The sequence below is a fragment of the Vidua chalybeata genome, chromosome 7 (assembly GCF_026979565.1).
Source record: "Vidua chalybeata isolate OUT-0048 chromosome 7, bVidCha1 merged haplotype, whole genome shotgun sequence".
In the NCBI taxonomy this organism is placed as follows: domain Eukaryota; kingdom Metazoa; phylum Chordata; class Aves; order Passeriformes; family Viduidae; genus Vidua; species Vidua chalybeata.
This window is the reverse complement of record NC_071536.1, coordinates 29,781,761-29,800,669: the sequence shown is the minus strand read 5'-3', so window position 1 is coordinate 29,800,669 and position 18,909 is coordinate 29,781,761. Positions and strand designations below refer to the sequence as shown.

The 18,909-nt window shown below is 40.7% G+C and overlaps 1 protein-coding gene across 2 annotated transcripts in view; it reads left to right on the top strand.

The window, feature by feature from the left end:
- Window positions 1-1,928: 1,928 nt before the first annotated feature.
- SNX4 (sorting nexin 4) overlaps window positions 1,929-18,909 on the top strand; it is a 32,780-nt gene continuing 15,799 nt past the window's right edge. Inside the window, exons 1-6 of one of the 2 annotated variants that reach the window (XM_053948326.1) lie at window positions 1,929-2,097; window positions 3,094-3,209; window positions 11,617-11,755; window positions 11,833-11,982; window positions 13,033-13,080; window positions 17,119-17,174. In XM_053948326.1, coding sequence (XP_053804301.1) covers window positions 1,966-2,097; window positions 3,094-3,209; window positions 11,617-11,755; window positions 11,833-11,982; window positions 13,033-13,080; window positions 17,119-17,174 — 641 coding nt within the window. In that variant the 5' untranslated portion in view covers window positions 1,929-1,965. The remainder of the gene's footprint in view (window positions 2,098-3,093; window positions 3,210-11,616; window positions 11,756-11,832; window positions 11,983-13,032; window positions 13,081-17,118; window positions 17,175-18,909) is intronic. The other variant, XM_053948325.1, reaches the window with a different exon arrangement.

Below are 18,909 nucleotides of genomic sequence, written 5' to 3'. Positions count from 1 at the left end.
CATGCTGCAAATGCAAGTGTAATTGATACAAGGTATGTATCGTGATGTACATCTTGAGTAAATATAGGAAAACCATAGCTTAATGAAAAACAGACTGTGTCTTACAACATGCAATCATGCTTTTACATCTGAACTGGACCTTGGGTTTAGAAAACAAATCTTAAATCAGTCCTATTCAGAGGACAAATCACAGTTCACATACTTGTAAAAAACTTTTGTTTTAGGAAAGCCTTTTGTGGAAAAAGCTTGGGAAACTCCATACAGCTACAGTGGTGGAGGGGTGGGAAAGGATAGATTGAGGTATCAGTTCAAACAATCTGAGGGAAAAGTTGCATAAACATTGAAGACAACAGAATAGAAACCAGACGCCAAATATTAATTCATGGGGTCTTCAAAGGGGATTTTGAGATTTATTTTAATTGTTGTTGAAAGAAAAAGATTAATTTTTGGATGAAAAATGTATGCAAATTCATCTCTGGTCAACACTACAAAACCCCCATTTCCTACACAAAGCAGAAAAAGGCAAAGCAAAGAAACCCACAATATCAACTCTGTAATCCCCCAAAGTGGCCTTTAACCTGGGTTTGAAAAGAGTAGGAAAAGGAAAAAAAGCTGCATAAGAATAATAAAGAATGTAGTGCTTGAATCAAAGGACATGAATCTGGTGCAAGAATGGGAAATCTCAAGGGTTGATGTGACATGTAAACCAGGGAACAATGACACTGTTCTGGAGTGTCCAAAATGGTATTTGGAGAATGAGGAATAAATAGGAACAACCTCTTCATCCAGTTTGCCAGTCCCACTGGGACTGTGTAGGCACCATGGGATCATGAGGGAATAAACCCAATAGTGAAGATGTATATATGAATAAATCTAGAGTGTGTGATGGTTGGTAGGGGCTGAAGGGTGGACTTCCTGAATGTCTCTCCAAAAAGACTGACAGAAATGCACAGAGATGTTTGTTCCCGTTCACTGAGAAGAGATGGGACAGCTGGGGCTTTCATTAAATAGCGTCAGAGGCTTCCCCAGAGCTGAACTTGGCAGATTTTACCTACTCCAGTCCCTCCTGAGGAAGACAGGCAGGATGGGACATCCTTGGGTGTTCCTCAGCAGAGATGTTGGGCAGGAAAAAGCACCTGTGCATGTTCAGCCACAGTTGGCAGGGAGCTGATGGAAAAGGCTGGCAGCCAGGAGGGTGAGGCCAAAGGAACAGAGCATGACCGAGTCCTTCACTACTGCTAAAGGAGTGAGTGGGGGAATAACAGGCTGGTGGGCTTCAAAAAACAACCTGAGCTGCCTAACGCTAACAAACATCCTGTGGGAAAGCGCTGAAAGAGACTCAATAAAGGAAAGTGACAAATCTTGCTATAGATGAAAGATGAGAAAGTGTCCGAAATATTTCCCATTCGTATGGAATTTAATTTTTGTTTAAGATGTGTTATTTGCTATAACAACACAGGGTCTCAAAAAAACCCAGCCAACCAACCAAAAAACAAGCAGGAAAGGTGTGTGAAGCATGGCACAAGAAACTCTTCGGTGACCTAAGAACTAAGAGGGGAACAACGACAAAAAACAAATTTTAGAAATAAACATTTACAGCTGTAAGAGTGCTGGTGAGGGGCCGGGGGGAGCTTTGTCCCGGACAGGGACAGGAGGCTCAAGGCTGCCTGTGAGCGAGCGGAGCACGGTCACAGCGAAGGGTGGCCGTGCACAGGGGCACGAACGAGCCCCTTCTGGGCACCAGGGTGGGCAGGACGCCCTCAGCACCCCCGGATCGAGCCTCTCCACGGGCACGGGCGGCAGCGGAGGGCGGCGAGGGCCGGGGCCGGCTCGGCTCGCCCCCGCCCGCAGCCCCGCGCCCCGCGGACACACCCCGGCCCGGCCCGGCCCTGGGACCGGCCATGGGCTCGCCCGGAGCCCGGCTCAGCGCCTGCGCGGAGCGCCGCGGCCGAGCCCCCGAGCCCCATGGAGAGCACCGAGCCCGAGCCGAGCGGCAGCCGCCCGGAGGAGGAGGAGGAAGAGGAGGAGGAAGAGGAGGAAGAAGAAGAGGAAGAAGACGACGGCGCCCTGTCGCCCCCGGAGCAGCCCTTGGCCGCGGTGAGGGTGCGGAGGGCGGTGGCGGAGGGGCAGCGTCCCCCTCCCCGGGCTCACGGCCTGCTCCGCCGGGCGAGCACCGGGCTTTCCTGAGCGCGCTGCCCGGGCCGGGCGGGGAGGGTGGCGGGGCTCGGGGGGCCGGGCGCTCGCTCAGCGCTGCCCGCCGCGGCGGGAAGGGGCTACAGGTGGGACGAGCCCTTCCTTCGCTGCCTGGGGCCGAGCCCTGCTCGGCGGAGCACGGGGCAGAGCTGTGCAGCGTGACCCTCGGAGCTGCGGGGTTCTCTTTGCAGCCCCGTCCTGGCCGCTGTGAGAGAGCTTTGTGCACCCACCCTCTGCCCTCGTCCGTAATGTCAGATTATTGTTTATTAGTATCAATTATGTTTTTGTCTCCCCCTCCCCCCTTTCACAAGCGACTCCCCCTCCCTGCTCAGTGCAGCTCTGCCTTTCCATGGTGGGCGTGTGATCCTTACTGATTTCTGGCGGCCAGCGTGTAAAAAAAGATAACGATCCTCCTCTGAGAGATTAAAAAAAAAAACATCTTGGTCCGGATATATTCTATTTCCTGTGAAAGGGGAAAGGTGGCTGCATGTGTCCCTGCATGTGTCCCGGGTGTCCTGAAGAGGAATTCACTGGTAGTTGGGAAGTGTTTGGATAGAAAATATTTGGGTTAGCGTGTTTGTTTTTTTAAAAAATGTTACTTTGTTACCTGTAAAGAAAAATATTTCTCGTTTCTGTATCCTCCTGGCTCAGGGTGGTTTTTGGTACCTGAAGTTGTCAGTTTGTTGACTTTTCTGTTTTCCCCCTAAAGCAGATTTCCAGTTTTCACTTGAAAATGTGATACAGAACATAAGTATAAAGTAAAACCCTGTCAAAGCCTTTGTCCCACAGAGACTTGTCTTATTTGAACAAATGTGGTGTGGGAGAAGGGGAGGCAAGGTTAGTAGCCTTTGCCTTGTGTGGTTAATGTTACATGAATCTTTATTTTCCTCTTCTAAAAAGATGGAAGACTGTTTGGCAAAGAAAATGGAAATCACGGTTTCAGAAGCAGAAAAACGGACTGGGAGGAATGCCATGAACATACAAGAAACATACACTGCTTACCTCATTGAGACTAGGTGGGTGATGAGAGCTCAGTCTCAAGTGTACATGGATGTGCATTCTAAACAGATTTTCTCTCCTTCCACCCCTAAAAATAATCAGGTACAGTTGATGAAAGGATTTAGCTGTTTTGTGCTTTGTTACGTGGTTGGTTATCAACCCACTCTGGAGGATCTTTTCCTGTGAAAATTTGGCAGCTATCTCCAGTTCAGTACTAGTGCTGGTTTTGTGTAACTGTGTACTGTAATTCTTCATTTGGAGCTAGGTGGAAAAATGTGTGCTTGAAAGCTGTTGCATTAAAGTGATGCCAGCAACTGCTTGGTTATTTCTTGGACATAAGTTGGACAAGTTTATTCACGTATTTGTGAGATTGAATGTGAGAGAGGTCTAAAGTAACGTTAGGCCTGCTTGAGATGGTGAGAAAAAGAAGTCTCCTGACTTATGTCATGTGGTCAAAATTTATTGCTCAGCTTATATTTGAAGAGTTTTGCTTGGTCTGATTACCACATACTCCTTGTAGATGGCTTAAGGGTTAGAGTTAGTTAACTATTTCCTTTCTTCATACTAGTTTGAACTTTCACTAGGGAACTTACTGCTCTTAATCTTCTTGTGTTAACAAGATTAATACTATTAGTATGATAAACATTCTCAGTACCACAAACACAAAATTTCAAGTATTGAATAGTGAGCAAAACTTTAAAATCTCTTCTAACTTATCCTTCCCAAACAGTAACAGATGACTCCTGTTATGTGGGATCATGTTACTCAGCTGAAGCAAGAATTTCAATATTATACTTTGTTACGAGTTTTGTTTAGCTCTTCTTTATATTACTAGTTTTAACCTTTGGGCCTTGCCTTTGGAATTATCTGCTGTACAAAGAAAACCTTCTGAAACAAAGCAGTTGCATTTTGCAAAGGCTCTGAAGAGTTCAAGTTGTAATACTGTCACATTAGCCTTCTATTTGCTGGTTAAAAGGCTTCTTAGTTTGTTTAGCTGATGCACACACCAGTCACACTGACTGCAGGCCTTTTGGAATAAGTTTACTGTATTTTTGCTAAACTTAAAGAACAAAATCCAAAATAGACATACATTTTTTCAAATATTGTAGCTCTTTGACAGTTGCTCAGATGCTTAAAAATACTTTTATAGTGTATTGATATTAAAGATCACACCTTCTCATGTAAGTAGTGCTGTTTTTATTGTAATGATATTTCTGAAGGAAAAGAGAAGAAAATTGGAATCATTTGGGCCTAACTGTGATATGAAGTATACTCTGGGGGCAGTTTTATGCAGCCCCAGAACATGCTGACTGCATCTCCTTTTCCAGTCATCCTTGCATTACTTTAGAGTTGCTCCCACTGGTCTTTCCCAGTTGTTCTTTCATAGTGGCAAAACTGTACTTTGCTGGCCAGATTGTGTTTTTTCATTAAGATTTATTTTACTCTGTGGTCAGCAAATAGTGAGACCAATTACATGTTTGTCACAGAGCGATTGAAAATGTGTGTTTGTCACATCTCTAATAAAATAGGTTCTCTATTCCTTTTGCTGAGAAGGCAAAACTTCTTGCATAAATATAATTGGTGGCTATTAAATGTGCTTCCCGCTGAGCCTGTAGCTGTAGGTGGGCTTCACAGTAATTTGTCTGGGTAATAAGATATTTTGTAGCTGAAGAATAAAACTGTTTATAGTAATATAAAGGGAAGACCACTTAATAATAGTTGCATTATGTTTATATGAACTGGGTTTCTGCCATTACTGCTATCTAGGATTTAATTTCAGTTTGAATTGAGGAATTCTATCTGGGTGAATAAGAGACACGAGATGGATACAATTACGACCATGGTATATTTATTATAGAACAGGAGCTGAGTGCATAAGCCTTTAACATGCAAATTTCACTGCTCCTGGTGAAAATGTTTTCAAAATACAACTGATGGTGCTACTTAGTTTTTCTTTTTAAATGAAAAAAAATATTATTGTGCTCACGTTTTTGCGGGACTTTTGTTGATTTTTTTTATTAGTGTGATATTATACTTTGATGTGGATACATTTCTTTGAGACAAAACAAACTCCATTGCTGTAGACTGCAGTGTCAACAAATTCCAAGGGTTGTGCTTCCTCAAAACTTCTTGCTTTAGACCTTTCTAGCTAATTTGATTTTTTTAATGATGAGCTATTTCCATTCAATTAGTCATAATGTCAGTTTGTTTCACAGCTTCTGTTAAACTATACAGTTATTTAAAAATAATCAATTTTTATATTCTCCCTGTGAGAACAGAGGTCACTTCTACCTCTTTGTGGGAAATGGCATTAAGGCAAGTACATATTCTTAAGATGTGCAGCTAAATATTCCTACTTGAGATGTGCTCAGCGTATCACTTGCTTTCTATAAGGGAAGTAGCAAATATCCAAAAAAGGATCTTCCTTAAATCCAGACTTGCTTGTTAGAATTTTAGGCAGCTGTGTCTTCTAGCAGAGTCTGCATGAAACTATAAGAACTCAGGTAGAATAAACCCCTCTGTCTGACTCCTGGCTTTGTACCTGTTATTTCCATGACAGAGCTGAAAGTTAATCAGAATGCAGAGCATCTCTAAAGAGCTCTGTGGTATTGTACTTTTAATTATAGGATGTACAGGGAATGCCTTTTTTTTTCCTGGTCTCCTTTAAAGTAAACTATTTCTTCTGTAGTAGGACACTTCCATTTAGTTCACTTTCCTTTCATCCCTGCTGACTATAAGATTTCTATCCTGCCCTTCCCAATCAAACAATATGATGACAAGCATGTATTTTTTTTGTTCTGTTTTAAATGTGGCTTTAGGAAAAAGTAGCACAAGTTTGTGCAGCCTGCTATCTGACCACTTAATAGCAGTATCCCTGGTTTCCAGCCCTACTAGTCTTCGCTTTCTCTTGCAGTAATTTGACAAAGGGGCTCATTTTATTTCCTTTTTGCTCCCACAGTATGGCTGGGAAGTTACTAGTCTTATTTCTGGTTTCAGTATTTGGAAAGTTTTGCACTAGTTAAGTTGTGATATGAGTGTTGAGACCTTGGACTGCCCATCCAAAGTGTGAGAACTTCTAAAGAAAGTTTCTGTGAGAGAAATGGAATTGGAAATCAGTAGCTAGCCAGACCACAGGTCAGTGATAGCAGTGCTGCATTGTGGGATTTCAGGAGTTTTTCCTTTGTTATATTTTGTTTAGTACCTTTATCAAAGTTTCCTGTCTCACTGGGCTTGGTGAAAAGCCCAGGCATGGGTTTCCTGAGAAGAGGCACAGGAGGAATGCCCACAGAGGGATGTTGTCGTCTGATAGAACAGTAAAGAGCAGATTTTGGCCAATGGGAGTCAGGAAGACTTGTCCAAAGTACTCCAAAGAAAGTGTGAGGGGAAAAGTCTAAATTCAGCATGAGCTTTAATCAGGGAGGTGAGGTTGGGAAGTGAAAGAAGACAGAGGATTTGAGAACTTAGTTTTCTTTTGATTTTTACTTGATAGATACTATGAATCATTCATCTTCCTGACAAATGGATGTTTCAGTTAAATACAGTAAACTGGGTGACAGTATAAAAAAACCAAAGAATCACCTGGCTGTGAAAAATCATCTGGCAAGAAAAATGCTTCCTTGTCATGCAGCTTGCCAGGTAGAAAAGCAATTATTAAACATCAGCTGTCTGAGAGGCCTGAATACAGAGACTATTTCTAACTAGCTCCTGGAAAAAGTTGCCCATCCCTCTAAAATGGTGTTCCTCTGCACAGGGAGTGAACCTTGCCCACTACAGGGAGTGGAAGTGTCACTTCTCATACACTGGAAGGTCAAAGGTTGAAAACAGAGTTACTGCTTCTGCCATTGAAGAGATGATTGCTTTTACAAGGAAATAAACCTGTGCATTTCCTTCTTGTCTGATTTAATATTTCACAGCCATTCATCTTTTATTGCATTCAGAATTATTTAATGCCTCGTTTAAGATAATTAGTTTTAAATGGGAAGTGAGAAGAGGTTAATTAAATAGACTAAAGTTTTCACACTGACACTTTGAATTAAGGCAAATAAATGAGACATGGAGTAATGTAATCTTTGAATTGGTTATGATAACATCAGTTATAAATATAAAAGCTGAAGGTTTCAATTTTGTCTTTTTAATTTTTTTAGGTAGGTTGGTTTGTTCGATGAATAACTTGCATTGTTAAAAGTGTACTTAAAGGGGAAACATATGGTTTTCCTGCCTGAAGACTGTACAAGTATTATATTGTGTTTTTAGAACCAAAACAAATTGAGAAGTTTGCCTGAATGTCAACAAGTGATTATAATCTTAATTGAGACTGGTCTGCAATACTTGCATGTAATGGGGGAGTTCATAATGTGGTCTAAAAAATTAGATGGTAGTGAAGGTATTAAGTCTAATGAGTACCTTTGTGGATTTCTACTTCCTTTCTGAAATGGTGTTCCTGGGGAGGAAATGCTCTTGTAATTGGTGATATTTTATGACCTCATATGTAACCAGGCAGAGACATTTTTGGTGTGATTAAAAAAAAAAATTCTCTCATCTTGGTTGCCTGTCCTAAATCCATCCATGCTGTTTCAAACTCTTATTACCTCATTTAAAAGGCCATGGTGCTGACACAGGCTCCTAACTGCAGGCTGTGCACTGCTGTCCCACCACAGCTTTGCAAAGAACTTTGCTGCTCCCCTCCTTTACCCAACTCTGCAGCCTTGTGCTTTAGAGAGCACAGCCTGGGGGTTTACTCTAAGCCTGGGTGTAAGCTTGGGGGGGTGCAATTGATACTAATAATTTCAAAATGTCCTAAATGTATTCAAATCAATTAATTTAAGAAGCATGGCTTCTTTGTTAGGTGCTATATAGGTCCTCTCCTGTTGAAGATAAAAGCAGCTGTAAAAGGCTGTGTTTACACTCCTGAGACACTGAGAATAAATGCATGTTAGAATAAAGGAAACAAGTATGATCTGAAATGAGAATAATGTCAAGCTGCTTAACACACTCTGTGGTGGTTGTATCAGATGCTGTCTAGTTAAGAAAGAATTAACTACACAGGCAGGTTTGACCTTCAAGATTCTCTGGTAGTAATTTAATCTTTTTCTTCAGGGTATAGTGTGAGGTTTTTGTGTCCCTCACAAGGGTTGTAAAGCTTGATTAACTGAGACTGGGGGAAGCCTAGCTGTTGTCCACAGATCTGCTTTATCAGAATAAATTGTCAGTAGGCTTTAGATGTAGTAAACTTCCTTAGTGTCTTCAGTGTGGGCAGCGTAGATGCAGTGAGTGGTATGAACTGGTCTGGCAGTCTGCTTCCTTCCTCCTGGAGTTCTTGACGCCCTGTGTGGGCATAAAATTTCAAGTAACAAGGTAGTTATTTGTGCTGATGTAGCACTAGGCTTCTCTATAAAGCTGTGGTCCTTTCCTGCTGAAGTGTTATGCTCCCAAATGACCTTTTAAAATTTTTGATTAATATTTAGTTTTCTTCTGAATGTATGTGGACTGAGATGTTACTACTATGTTTTTTTTCAAATAACTGATGAGTTCTTATTAATTGTAGCAAATACAAAGCTGATAGGCATGTTCAGAAAGGGTTTTTCTTTTTTTTTTTTCCCCACAGTTAAGGCTCAGCATGGCCTTTGCTGCTCTTACTTTCTAATTAACTCTGCAAAACAATTACGGAGCATTTATAAGCATGATTTAGATGCTTATAGAAATGGACCATTCTCCTGTCAGAAGGCTGGCACAGCAGCATCTGTACCTGCAGGACAGATGTGTCCTCCTGGGATGTGGCTGGGTTCTCAGGGCAGTCCTGACCCATGTTTTCTTATCTCCCTATTTATGCTTGCTTGTGCAGCCTGTTCTCAGGCAGGGTCCCCATTATACTATCATGTATTGATGGTAGCAGTCTTCCTTAAGCCTTGACAATAACCCATGTGGAAGTCTTGAATCCCATGGTGTAAGTCAGTGCAGCTGGTTGGTAGGCTACTGAAGCTGAAGATAAAAAGGACTTGTAATTCTGAAGTACTTTTATGTGAGTGTCTTAAATGGCCAGATTGTTTACCAAACCCTGCTGGGAGTTTTTCCTCCAGGAATGCAATGTTTGTGCCTTCAGCTTTTGACTAAACACTTAATCTTTTGAGGCACAGTAGCTCAATTCCTTATCTATTCAAATTTACCTCTTACTCATCAATAGTTCAATCACTAGATACCTGCTTTGAGCTGAAGTATTCTTGTAATATTTGAATGGTGCAGCAGTTAGTGTGGGGAGGAATGCTGCAGAGCCTGTCAGTCCAGGCTAGGCTGAGCTTACCTTCTTCAGAACTCAGTATTTGCAGGTGCAGCTTCATTGAATTTAAATACTCTAATAGGGAAGAATTCTGTGGGATGCTGACAGTGTGAATAGTGGCTGTCAGTAGTGTACTTGCCTTTTCCTCTTGAGTCACTCTCAAATAGTTTTGATCTGCAGCAGTTTGTGTTGAATGCTGTGAATTTATCCTTTTTTCTTCTTACATGTGAAGTTTCTTTTTCCCTACAAATTCAGTCACCTGGAATGAATTTCCTTTCCCCAAGGCATGGGTAGATACATAAAACTTTTTTGCAGATTACTGAGTTAAAAAAGTTTCTTTTGCACTCTTCTGTATGACATTATTCCACCTTAAGACGTAACTAAACCAAAGCATATAGCAAGACTGTTCCTCTCTAATGAGGGCTCACAAATAGAGGCACCTTGTATTTTGTTTAAATGTATCAAATAATTGGGGCAGCTTTAGAGTGGGATTGTTTGTTTTTCGGTAAGATCATTAGAAATCTGACCATGTAGGTTAAGAATAGCTTTAAAAATGATCAATAATTTGTGTGCTACTTAGATGTTTTAAAACTTCACAAAGTTCTTATGAATTCAAGAACTGAATTCAGCTGAATTAAAGCCTGACTTTTGCTGGAAAAAATAACGTAGCATTCTCTTCTACTAAATGCCATATGAGTAACTACTTGTAGTTCATAATTTTTTGTTCCCAGTTCTGAATTCTCCAGCACCAGAAGGATGTGGACTTACTGAAGCAAGTCCAGTAAAGGGCTGTGAGGATGATTATGGGCTTGGATTGTCTGACCTGCAGGGAGAGGCTGAAAGAAATGACATTGTTCAGCCTGTGAAAGAGACAGCTGATTTTAGCAGTTGTGTACCTGGTGGAGAGGTAAAAAAGATGGAGTCAGACTCCTTCTGTGATGCTGAGAGAGGGCAAAAGGCAGTGCCCACAAATTCAAACATGGGAAATTCCACGTAAAAGTAAGAAAACCTCTTTATTCTGAGGTTTGTCAAACATGGGAGTGGGTTGCTCAGTGTGGTGGGAGAGACTCAAAACCCAAGTGGATGTGGCTCAGAACATCCTGCTTTGAGCAAGGGAGTTGGATCACAGACATGCAGAGGTCCCTTCCAAACTCAGCAGTCAGTACTGTTCCATGTAGGTTGATGCCAGTGCTTTATGTGCTAGTTAGTCACTTAAAGGAAGAACAAAGTTGAAATAGGCATCACTGTTTTCTGTTAAGTGCCTTGTGTGAATTCTCTCTCTGTGTTTATTCTGGCATATGCTAACTGTTGGAAGTGTTGCTACCCAATGCTTATTTTATGATATTGCAAAGTATTTCTGTTTCTTTGAATGTCTTGTATGAAAAATGATTTTTCTTGTCAAGTATTTGTATTACTTTCCAGTCCTATATTCAATGATTTCTCCTTTTATAGTAACAGAAAATCCTTTATTACCTTGCTAGGTCATGTTGGTTTTAAGTCTTCAATGAATTTTTCAGACACATCAATTTTGTACCTGCTTGCTCTAGCTAGTTTGTTACATTTTTAGTCCTTAAATATAAAAACATCTCACTTTGAACAAAAAAAGAAAATTGGAAGTACTTTGAAATTTTTTCTTTTTCTAAAAATACCCTGTAAAATATATTAATATTTTTAAAGTTGTATTTGTAACTGTATCAATTGTTGTATGCAAGACAATTTTTATCCTCTGAAGACTTTCCCACTGAATAGTAAATTTCTTCTTATAATGTTCTGTATCCTTCAGGTACTCATGAAATTTTACTAACTTTGAACCTAACACTGTTCCAAGAGAAATAGGGCTATTTCTATAAGGGTGTGGACTAAGCCACATGTGTCTCTTTACTTGATTGTGACATACCTGTTTGTTTTTGATGTGTAAGTGCATTCACTTTTCCTGTGTTCCTAGCAAATTCAAGTGCTATCAGGCAGAAATTATAAATATTTTTGAATTAAGTATGTAGACATGAAATTAATTAAGGTTGCTTTAGGTTATGGGCAAGTCATGCAGTAGTCATTACTATACTTGGGGCTTTTGGTCTAATTGCACTGATGGTTTTTGAGGGAGTAAGTGATAGCTCACTAATGTTCGAATTTGCTGCTTTATCTTTCAGAGCTGTTGAGTCCCAGAGTGAGGGACAATGTGCCCCAGTGGAGTCCCTGTGGCGACGTTACAGTGAATTTGAGTTGTTGAGGAATTATTTGTCAGTTACCTACCCACATATTGTTGTTCCACCTTTGCCAGAAAAAAGGGTAAGGAAACTGAAACTGTGGCTTGCATTGTTTTGTTTGTTTTTTAATTTACTGTTGACACTCTTCTGTTTAACTAGGCTGACTTTGTTTGGCATAAGCTATCAGCAGATAATATGGATCCAGATTTTGTAGAAAGAAGAAGAATTGGTCTGGAAAACTTCTTGTTACGTGTGGCTTCACATCCTGTTCTTTGCCAAGACAAAATCTTTTATGCATTTTTAATGCAGGTATAGTAAAGTTATTTCTATATACATTATTTAGTGATTATTTAATTAAGATAATGTCCTTTCAATCTTTTGTATTGACCCATAACTTGTTCTGTGTCAGGAGGAAAGATAGACAATGTGAATAAACTTGAGGTGGAAAAGGCTTGTCCAGCTAAAAGCTTATTGAGAGCAGCCTGCGGTTGTATAGTTGCCCTTCTAATCTACCTTGTGATTTTTTTCCAGTCAAGTTGTAAGGCTCCTAAGAGAGAATTTCCACCTCTTTGGAATAGCCTATTGGGAACTTAATGCATGTTGGTTGGGAGATCTTCCATAGGGCTAAAGCTGAAGTAGTTACTGTGCTATACTGCTGACTGCAGGGACAGCACTGGCTTCCAATTCACTCTTTGGATATCCATGGTTTCTTTAGCTTTGTGGTTTGGATCATCCATTCATGTGTGGAGGCCCAAAACTGCTACAATACATTGTCACAGAAGTTGTGGTTCAGTTGTCAGCTTAAGCATTGCATTCTGCAACTTTCAACTTTAGGAGATGTTTGGTAGTTCTTATTTTTTCTGTGCTCTGATGAGAGATTTCCAAATACTGGACTGAACAGCTATGTTTGCCGTGGTACAGTATGTGGGTGAACTGATGTATGGGAGCTGAAAACAGTGGAAAACCAGCAGTACACCTGAGCCAGGTCATGCATGTGCACTGCAAACTGTTGTCATCTGTATGCTCTCTGCCTTGAGATGCAAAGGTCCTTGGAGATGCTGGTAATCTCAGAGGCAAAATATGTTAGCTACTCTTCTTTAGACAAAGCAGTGTGGCTCCTGCTCCCAGCTGATAGATTGAGGTAATTGAGAAGAGGATTTCTGGGGGGAGATTAGTATGTAAGCACAACATAATGATTGGTTATTCTTAACCCAGATTCTTGAAAAGACATGGGGAGGGGAGCTGAGGCAGAAGCCAGGCATACTGGAGAAGCTCCTTTGATGTAGGTTCTCATAGAGACTTGCAAAAACTGCAGCATTCTTAAATCACTAACTGAACATTCTTCTCCTGTATATTTAGGAAGGTGGATGGAAAGAAATGGTGAATGAGACTGGATTTCAGTTGAAGGTAATTACTGTAATTGTTTGTCTCATGATTGCTGTGGCACAAACATATTCCAGCAAACATGTTTTAGGCTATTTATGAAAGGATGTTTGCTGTAAGAATGAGTTAAAAGCATTGCTTCATGAATACTTGTTATTACAAAAAAACAGTGCTGTTCTTGGCATGTGATGGGTAGCATTGCAGTTAAGTTCTCTAGCAGGCTTATGTGCCTATGTAATTCTGCTGGTAATGTAGAATCCTTACGAGCTTTAAAAGTAATGAACTTGAGGTCACAGCAGTGAGTTTTTGTGTTTTCTGTTTAGTTTAGCATTTTTAAAGGTGGATGTCAATTTTAGTCTGGTAACAGGTGCAAGGTGTCAAAAAAAGGTAAGCAAAGAGGTCTGAATTGTAGGACTTTGCAAGGAGCAGTTGGTGAAAGGGACTAAGACAGATGGATTTGGTGCCCCTTAACTGTTTAACAGAATGTGTCTTGAAGTAATACTATCCTCATTGACATCAGTGAGTTCATGGTTGGGTAAACTGGTGGAAGACTTGCAGGAATAAATGGTCTGAGGTTGTGTGTCTGTACAGGTCAAGAATCTGAGAAGCTGATAGATTGCTGGGCCGTGTCTGGAAGAATTACTTTATGGGGACAAATAGTGAGCTTTTTGTTTCATTGTAATGTGATCTGCTCTCATGAAATCACAAGTGAAAACTAGGTGGATTATGAAGAATTATTCTAAATAGTGAAAGCTGAAGAAAATCCCTGGTGTTCTTATCCTCAGTGTCCAAGGGGCTTTGATACTGACACTTACTGTTGATAACTTAAGTTGACAATAATTCTCTTCCATCACAGTTGGGTTTGCATACTACTAGTGTTCATAATGCAAACAATGTAAAGCTCTAAAGCTACATACACTCATAGGAGTTCAGAAAGTTTGTACTGGCAGGGTGTATTCAGGAGAGCACACAATGGTGTGTTCATGGAAGAAAACTCGTAGCAGAATGCTGAGAATATTTGCCTCCCTGAAACCACATTGTAGATTAAATGAGAGACTAGCAAATCTTGTTTTCCCTCTAGATTTGATTGTGTATGTTTTCCCTTTCACAGTTCCAATTTCCTTAGGAAAGAAAAATAACTTTTTCAAAAGCCTGGTAAAAAGAATCTTCTCTTTATTCTGCATCTGAAGTATAAACTCTCAATATTTAGCACTACACTGGAAGGAAAACCTCTATTCAGTGCATGTTTTAGACTCAAATCAGACAATTTGTTTATGTTTCTGCTGCCTCTGCTGCATTTAAGTGGGATGTGTTTTTTGTCTGAGAGGGTTTGAACTCTCTAACTAAACTTTAAATTAGGTATTAATGCATAGGTAGCATGCTATAGCTGAATGTTGATGTTGGAGACTTTGTTTATTCTGCCAGCTGTATCATTAAATCATGCCTTTCCTCCCTCCCAAGCCCAGCACTTATTTTTTAAGGGATTTTTAATTTAAGGGATTTGTCACTTGGGATTTTAACCTTTTCTGTAGGAAAGAGAAAATTCCCATCTCTCTTTAGTTGACATAAATGATTATGGGATCATAGTAGGTGTTAACTCTGAAAACTCCTCAGCTGTACCTCATTTGATGGGTGGTTCATCTCTAAAATGCTTGTGCATGTCACTCTTAAATGAATTTTAAGACTAGACAGATGTTTCTCTAGAAGCCTAACTCTGGTGTAAATGCTCAAAAGTGGTGTGTGAGAGTTAATGTGCTGCAAATGGCAAAAAGGAAATAGCCCTACTGAGATGGTTGAGCATTGTCAGGATTGTGCTTCCTGCCTGATAGTGCTTGTATGGACCTACTGAACTCTTCCTTCAGAGCACTACGTGTGTCTGTGACAAAAGACAAAAACTTGCCCTGCAACTGTAGGGTAGGAAGTTGTCCTTTCTAAGTGTAAAGCTGTTCTATGTGCCTGCTGCCCCAAGAGACTCAAATAGCTTTGGTGCCTGCTGTTTCAACATAAATACAGGGTTTTGGGAAACAGCTGCTCAGAGGGAAGGACTCTGATAATGTCAGTGTATCTAGGTGATGTTTGTACTGTGAGAGGATGTGTGAGGAGTACCTGCAGGTGTTTGTGAACAGCCCAAAACATAACTGGCTTGTGTATTGATTTGTTACTGTATGGCAGTGAAGATCCAAGACTATACAAGCCTCAGAAGTGCTCTTAATAAGCATAAAGGCTGGGAACTTGGAGCTCCTGCAGTGTTTTGTGTTCTTTGTGCTATCTGGGACATGCTTCCCCATGCTGCCTTGTCTTCCCTTTGCAAGATATTCTTTGAAAGGTGTCACATGCAGTGGTGACAATGAACCTGTTTTCTCCCAATGTCAGTCAGTCTTAGTCTGGAGGGTTTTGTTCCCTTACCCTTCAGCTTGTGGATTATACTTTGTTTTGGTGTTTGATCATTGGAAGAACAGCTACAGTTAACCTGACTCTGCCACCAGTCCACCAGTAAACCATGTCCCTGTGGGGACATCCACATCAACATATCTTTTAAACACATTGAGGGATGGTGACTCCATCACTTCTGTGGGCAGCCTGATCCCGTATCTGACAATCCTTTTGGTAAAGGAATTTTTCCTAGTGTTCAATCTGAACTTCCCCTGAAGCAACTTGAGGCAGGTTCCTCTTGTCCTACTGCTTGTTATGTGAGAGAGGAGACCAACCTCCACCTCACTACAACCTCCTTTCAGGAAATTGTGGAGAGCAGTAAGGTTCCTCTGAGCCTCCTTTTCTCTAGGCTATGTATGGGGTGTCTTCTGCTCAGCCCAAATGTAGTGGGAGGTGAAACAGTCTCAGACTGTGCCTGTCTTATTTGTAGATGCTATTACAAGGCCCCTAAAGGATGGGCTCTGTTCTTGTTTTGGGAGGACACTGTGTTCCCTTCACTGACAAATTCAAAATAGCTCTTCAAGCTCTGAGTTTTCTGTAACAGGGCACAAAATATTCTTTTGTCACATACTAGCACTAACAAGTACTGCTGAAGTAACTTACTGCTTGCAGCTGTGGCACAGCCTGTTAGCTAAAGGAGTACACTATAGGAAATCTATACACCTTGCAAGGTGTGCTGAATTATTTTCCTTTGACTGAAGAGAAGGATGTTTTGATCAAAAGTAAACTCCAGCCATTTACCCACAATTGGCGTTTTTCTTTGGTGTAGATAAGCCCTGAGTGAGCTCTGTGTAAAATGCATTGTAGGAATGAAGAGTTGTAGTGATGTGGACCTCAGGGATGAGGCTGGGATCTCTCATGTTTGTTGGTGTTTTATTAGGAGTAAATACTCACTGCACAGTTTAATATTCAATAAATTGGGAAAAAAAAACCCTTCTGTCTCCTTAGAAATGTTCAATACTGCTGTTGCAGTAATTGATAAACCAACATCTCAAAAACTAAAGCAGTCAATTACCTTTTTAATTAGGTATTGAATTTTGCTCTGTAGAGATTTATATATGCTCTACCATAGAGAAGAATATAGCATTTAAAAGGGCTCTATTCTGATATACAAATTACATATTTTCTGTAAAGCAAGTCATAAAAACTAGGAGAACAACATATATAAGATTTTGATTTCACTGGGGAACTGTTCCTGGTAATAAAGAGCATATAGAGGTCACTCTACCACTGTTTTTATTTGGTTTGAGAAATATAAAATAGCTTGTCCATATGGTCTTAAGTTACCTAATTGCTTCATCTGAAAAGAATGTGGGGTTGTGTATCTTAAATCCATGATTTGTGCAGCATTTTAAGAAGGGACTACTTCTGTGGGACTTGGATTATACCAGCTTTATTTTAGTGGTTACTGTTTACATAATATTCACAAAAATAGTGTCTTTTTTTTTATTTTTTAATAAAAATATCTGACATTCAGGGTAGCTGGTGTCAACTTGTTCAATGTTTGAAGACTTAAATATGCCATGAAGGCAGGATGTTTTTTTAATGGTGCTGCCAGAAGGCTGAGATTTTTTTGTCACTGAAATTTAATTGCATTAAATTAACAAAGCTTTTTTTCCCCTTTTTCAGGCAGATTCCAGATTAAAAGCTCTTAATGCAACATTCAGAGTGAAAAACCCAGACAAGTAAGATTCCACATCCTTCTTCCCTCCCTTTCCCTTTTTCAGTTACAACTATAACTTCAGGTGGCAGAATATTCTATCTCCTTAGTATAAATTCAGAAAAGAAAAATTATCTTTCTGCACTTCAGATCTTAACAGGAGCCCAGTAAAGAGGTAGTGTGAAAATATTTGATAAATCCTGCCTCCAGAAGCAGGAAGCATTCAGAAAAATTCCATCACTTTATGTAAAATGAGTATTTCATTTTAGCTAGACTAAAATGAAGGGACAAAAATCCCCTAAACCAGACTCTGAAAAAGAACTTCTTAATATTTGTTTTCAAGAAGTCTTTCCAAGCATGAACAGAATACAGATTGATAGTAGGTTTTTCCAAAAGTCTGCTAGTGTACAGCTCTGGATGCACACACCCTGGTGTTGCAGTTCATAGTTCTTTCCAAGCTGCCAATTTTCACAGATGCTTTTGGAAATCCAGAGGTCAGTTCAGCTCTGTTGCAGTTTACAGAGCTCTGGGACAGGCACTAGAGCAATCTGCTGGATGGAAAAACTGCTCAGAATTGTCAGTGCACATAGTGGGAGGTTCATCACACCCTTGGTGATGTGAGAAGGGTAAAATGGAAGTTTCTACTTCTGCAGTGGTTTAGAAGCATCAGTGTGCACTGATGGGGCCAATAAATGTTGCTGTTTGCCATCCACAGGCCGTGAGACCTGTGCAAAGTACCCTTCTGGGTGCACTTGCTGTCCAGCAGTGGCACCAGGAGATGCTCCTTGGGGAGTGCCCCTGTGCCTGCCTGCTGTCTGTTGTCTGTTCCATAGAATCTGTGGATATTGTGTGAAGGATGTTAGAGGGTACATACTTTTCTCAACCTCTTCATAGACTTAACCTGTGAATTGGTCCAGTCCCTCCTTTTTTACTGTGCTTGTTTTTAGGGCCTTCTTTGGCAGACAGGAAGTTTTTAGCCAGGGTTTACTATAAAGGATAACATTCATGAATGAGATCGGAAGGCAGCAATTCTCTGTATCTGCAGGTGAAAATGGTCCCTTGTTTGAATGCTTCATCCTCAGTCATCTTCCTCAGTGGCCAGTAGGAGTTATCTTTTCCTGCTCTCAAGTCTGACTGTAGGCACAGGTCGGCAAGAGTGTTTAAGGAGCATCCTTGTTATCTTTTGAGGTAACAAATGTTTCAGAAAGCAAAGCTGTTGTGAGATGTAGCTTGTTAAAAAGCAGGGAAAGGGTTAATAAAAGGAAAACATGAGGAAAGGGCTTGTAACAAAAACAGTCCTTGAGTGTGTGTGCCTTGGTAGAGCCTTCACAGCACTTGAGAGATGGCACATGTTTTCTGTTGTATTCTGCCAGTTATGTAACTTCCAAATTGCACTTTTGGATACAAATTGTTTAATAAATAACTCATGAGCAGAAATTGTTTGTTTGCCTTTTGCTGTAGCATGTGTGGCTCTACGGGGAGGCACAGTGCCTTGCTCTGCCCAGCACACTCAAGCTTGAGCTGCTTGGAATGTGATGCCTGGCCCTTCTGCTTTACCTTTGGTGCTTTTGTGTGGCTGGCTGGTGAAGTGGTTCAGCAAGCTCACCTTGCTGAAACAAAAGGTGTGACTTGACTGCTGTGAGGAGTGTAGCTTTCAGGCTCCTGGGCCAGGAGAGGTTCAGGTGAGGAATGGCTGCAGCTCCCAGTCAGGATTGCCATGGAGCTGCACCCGTCAGCTTGGCAACGTGAGGAGTTTCATG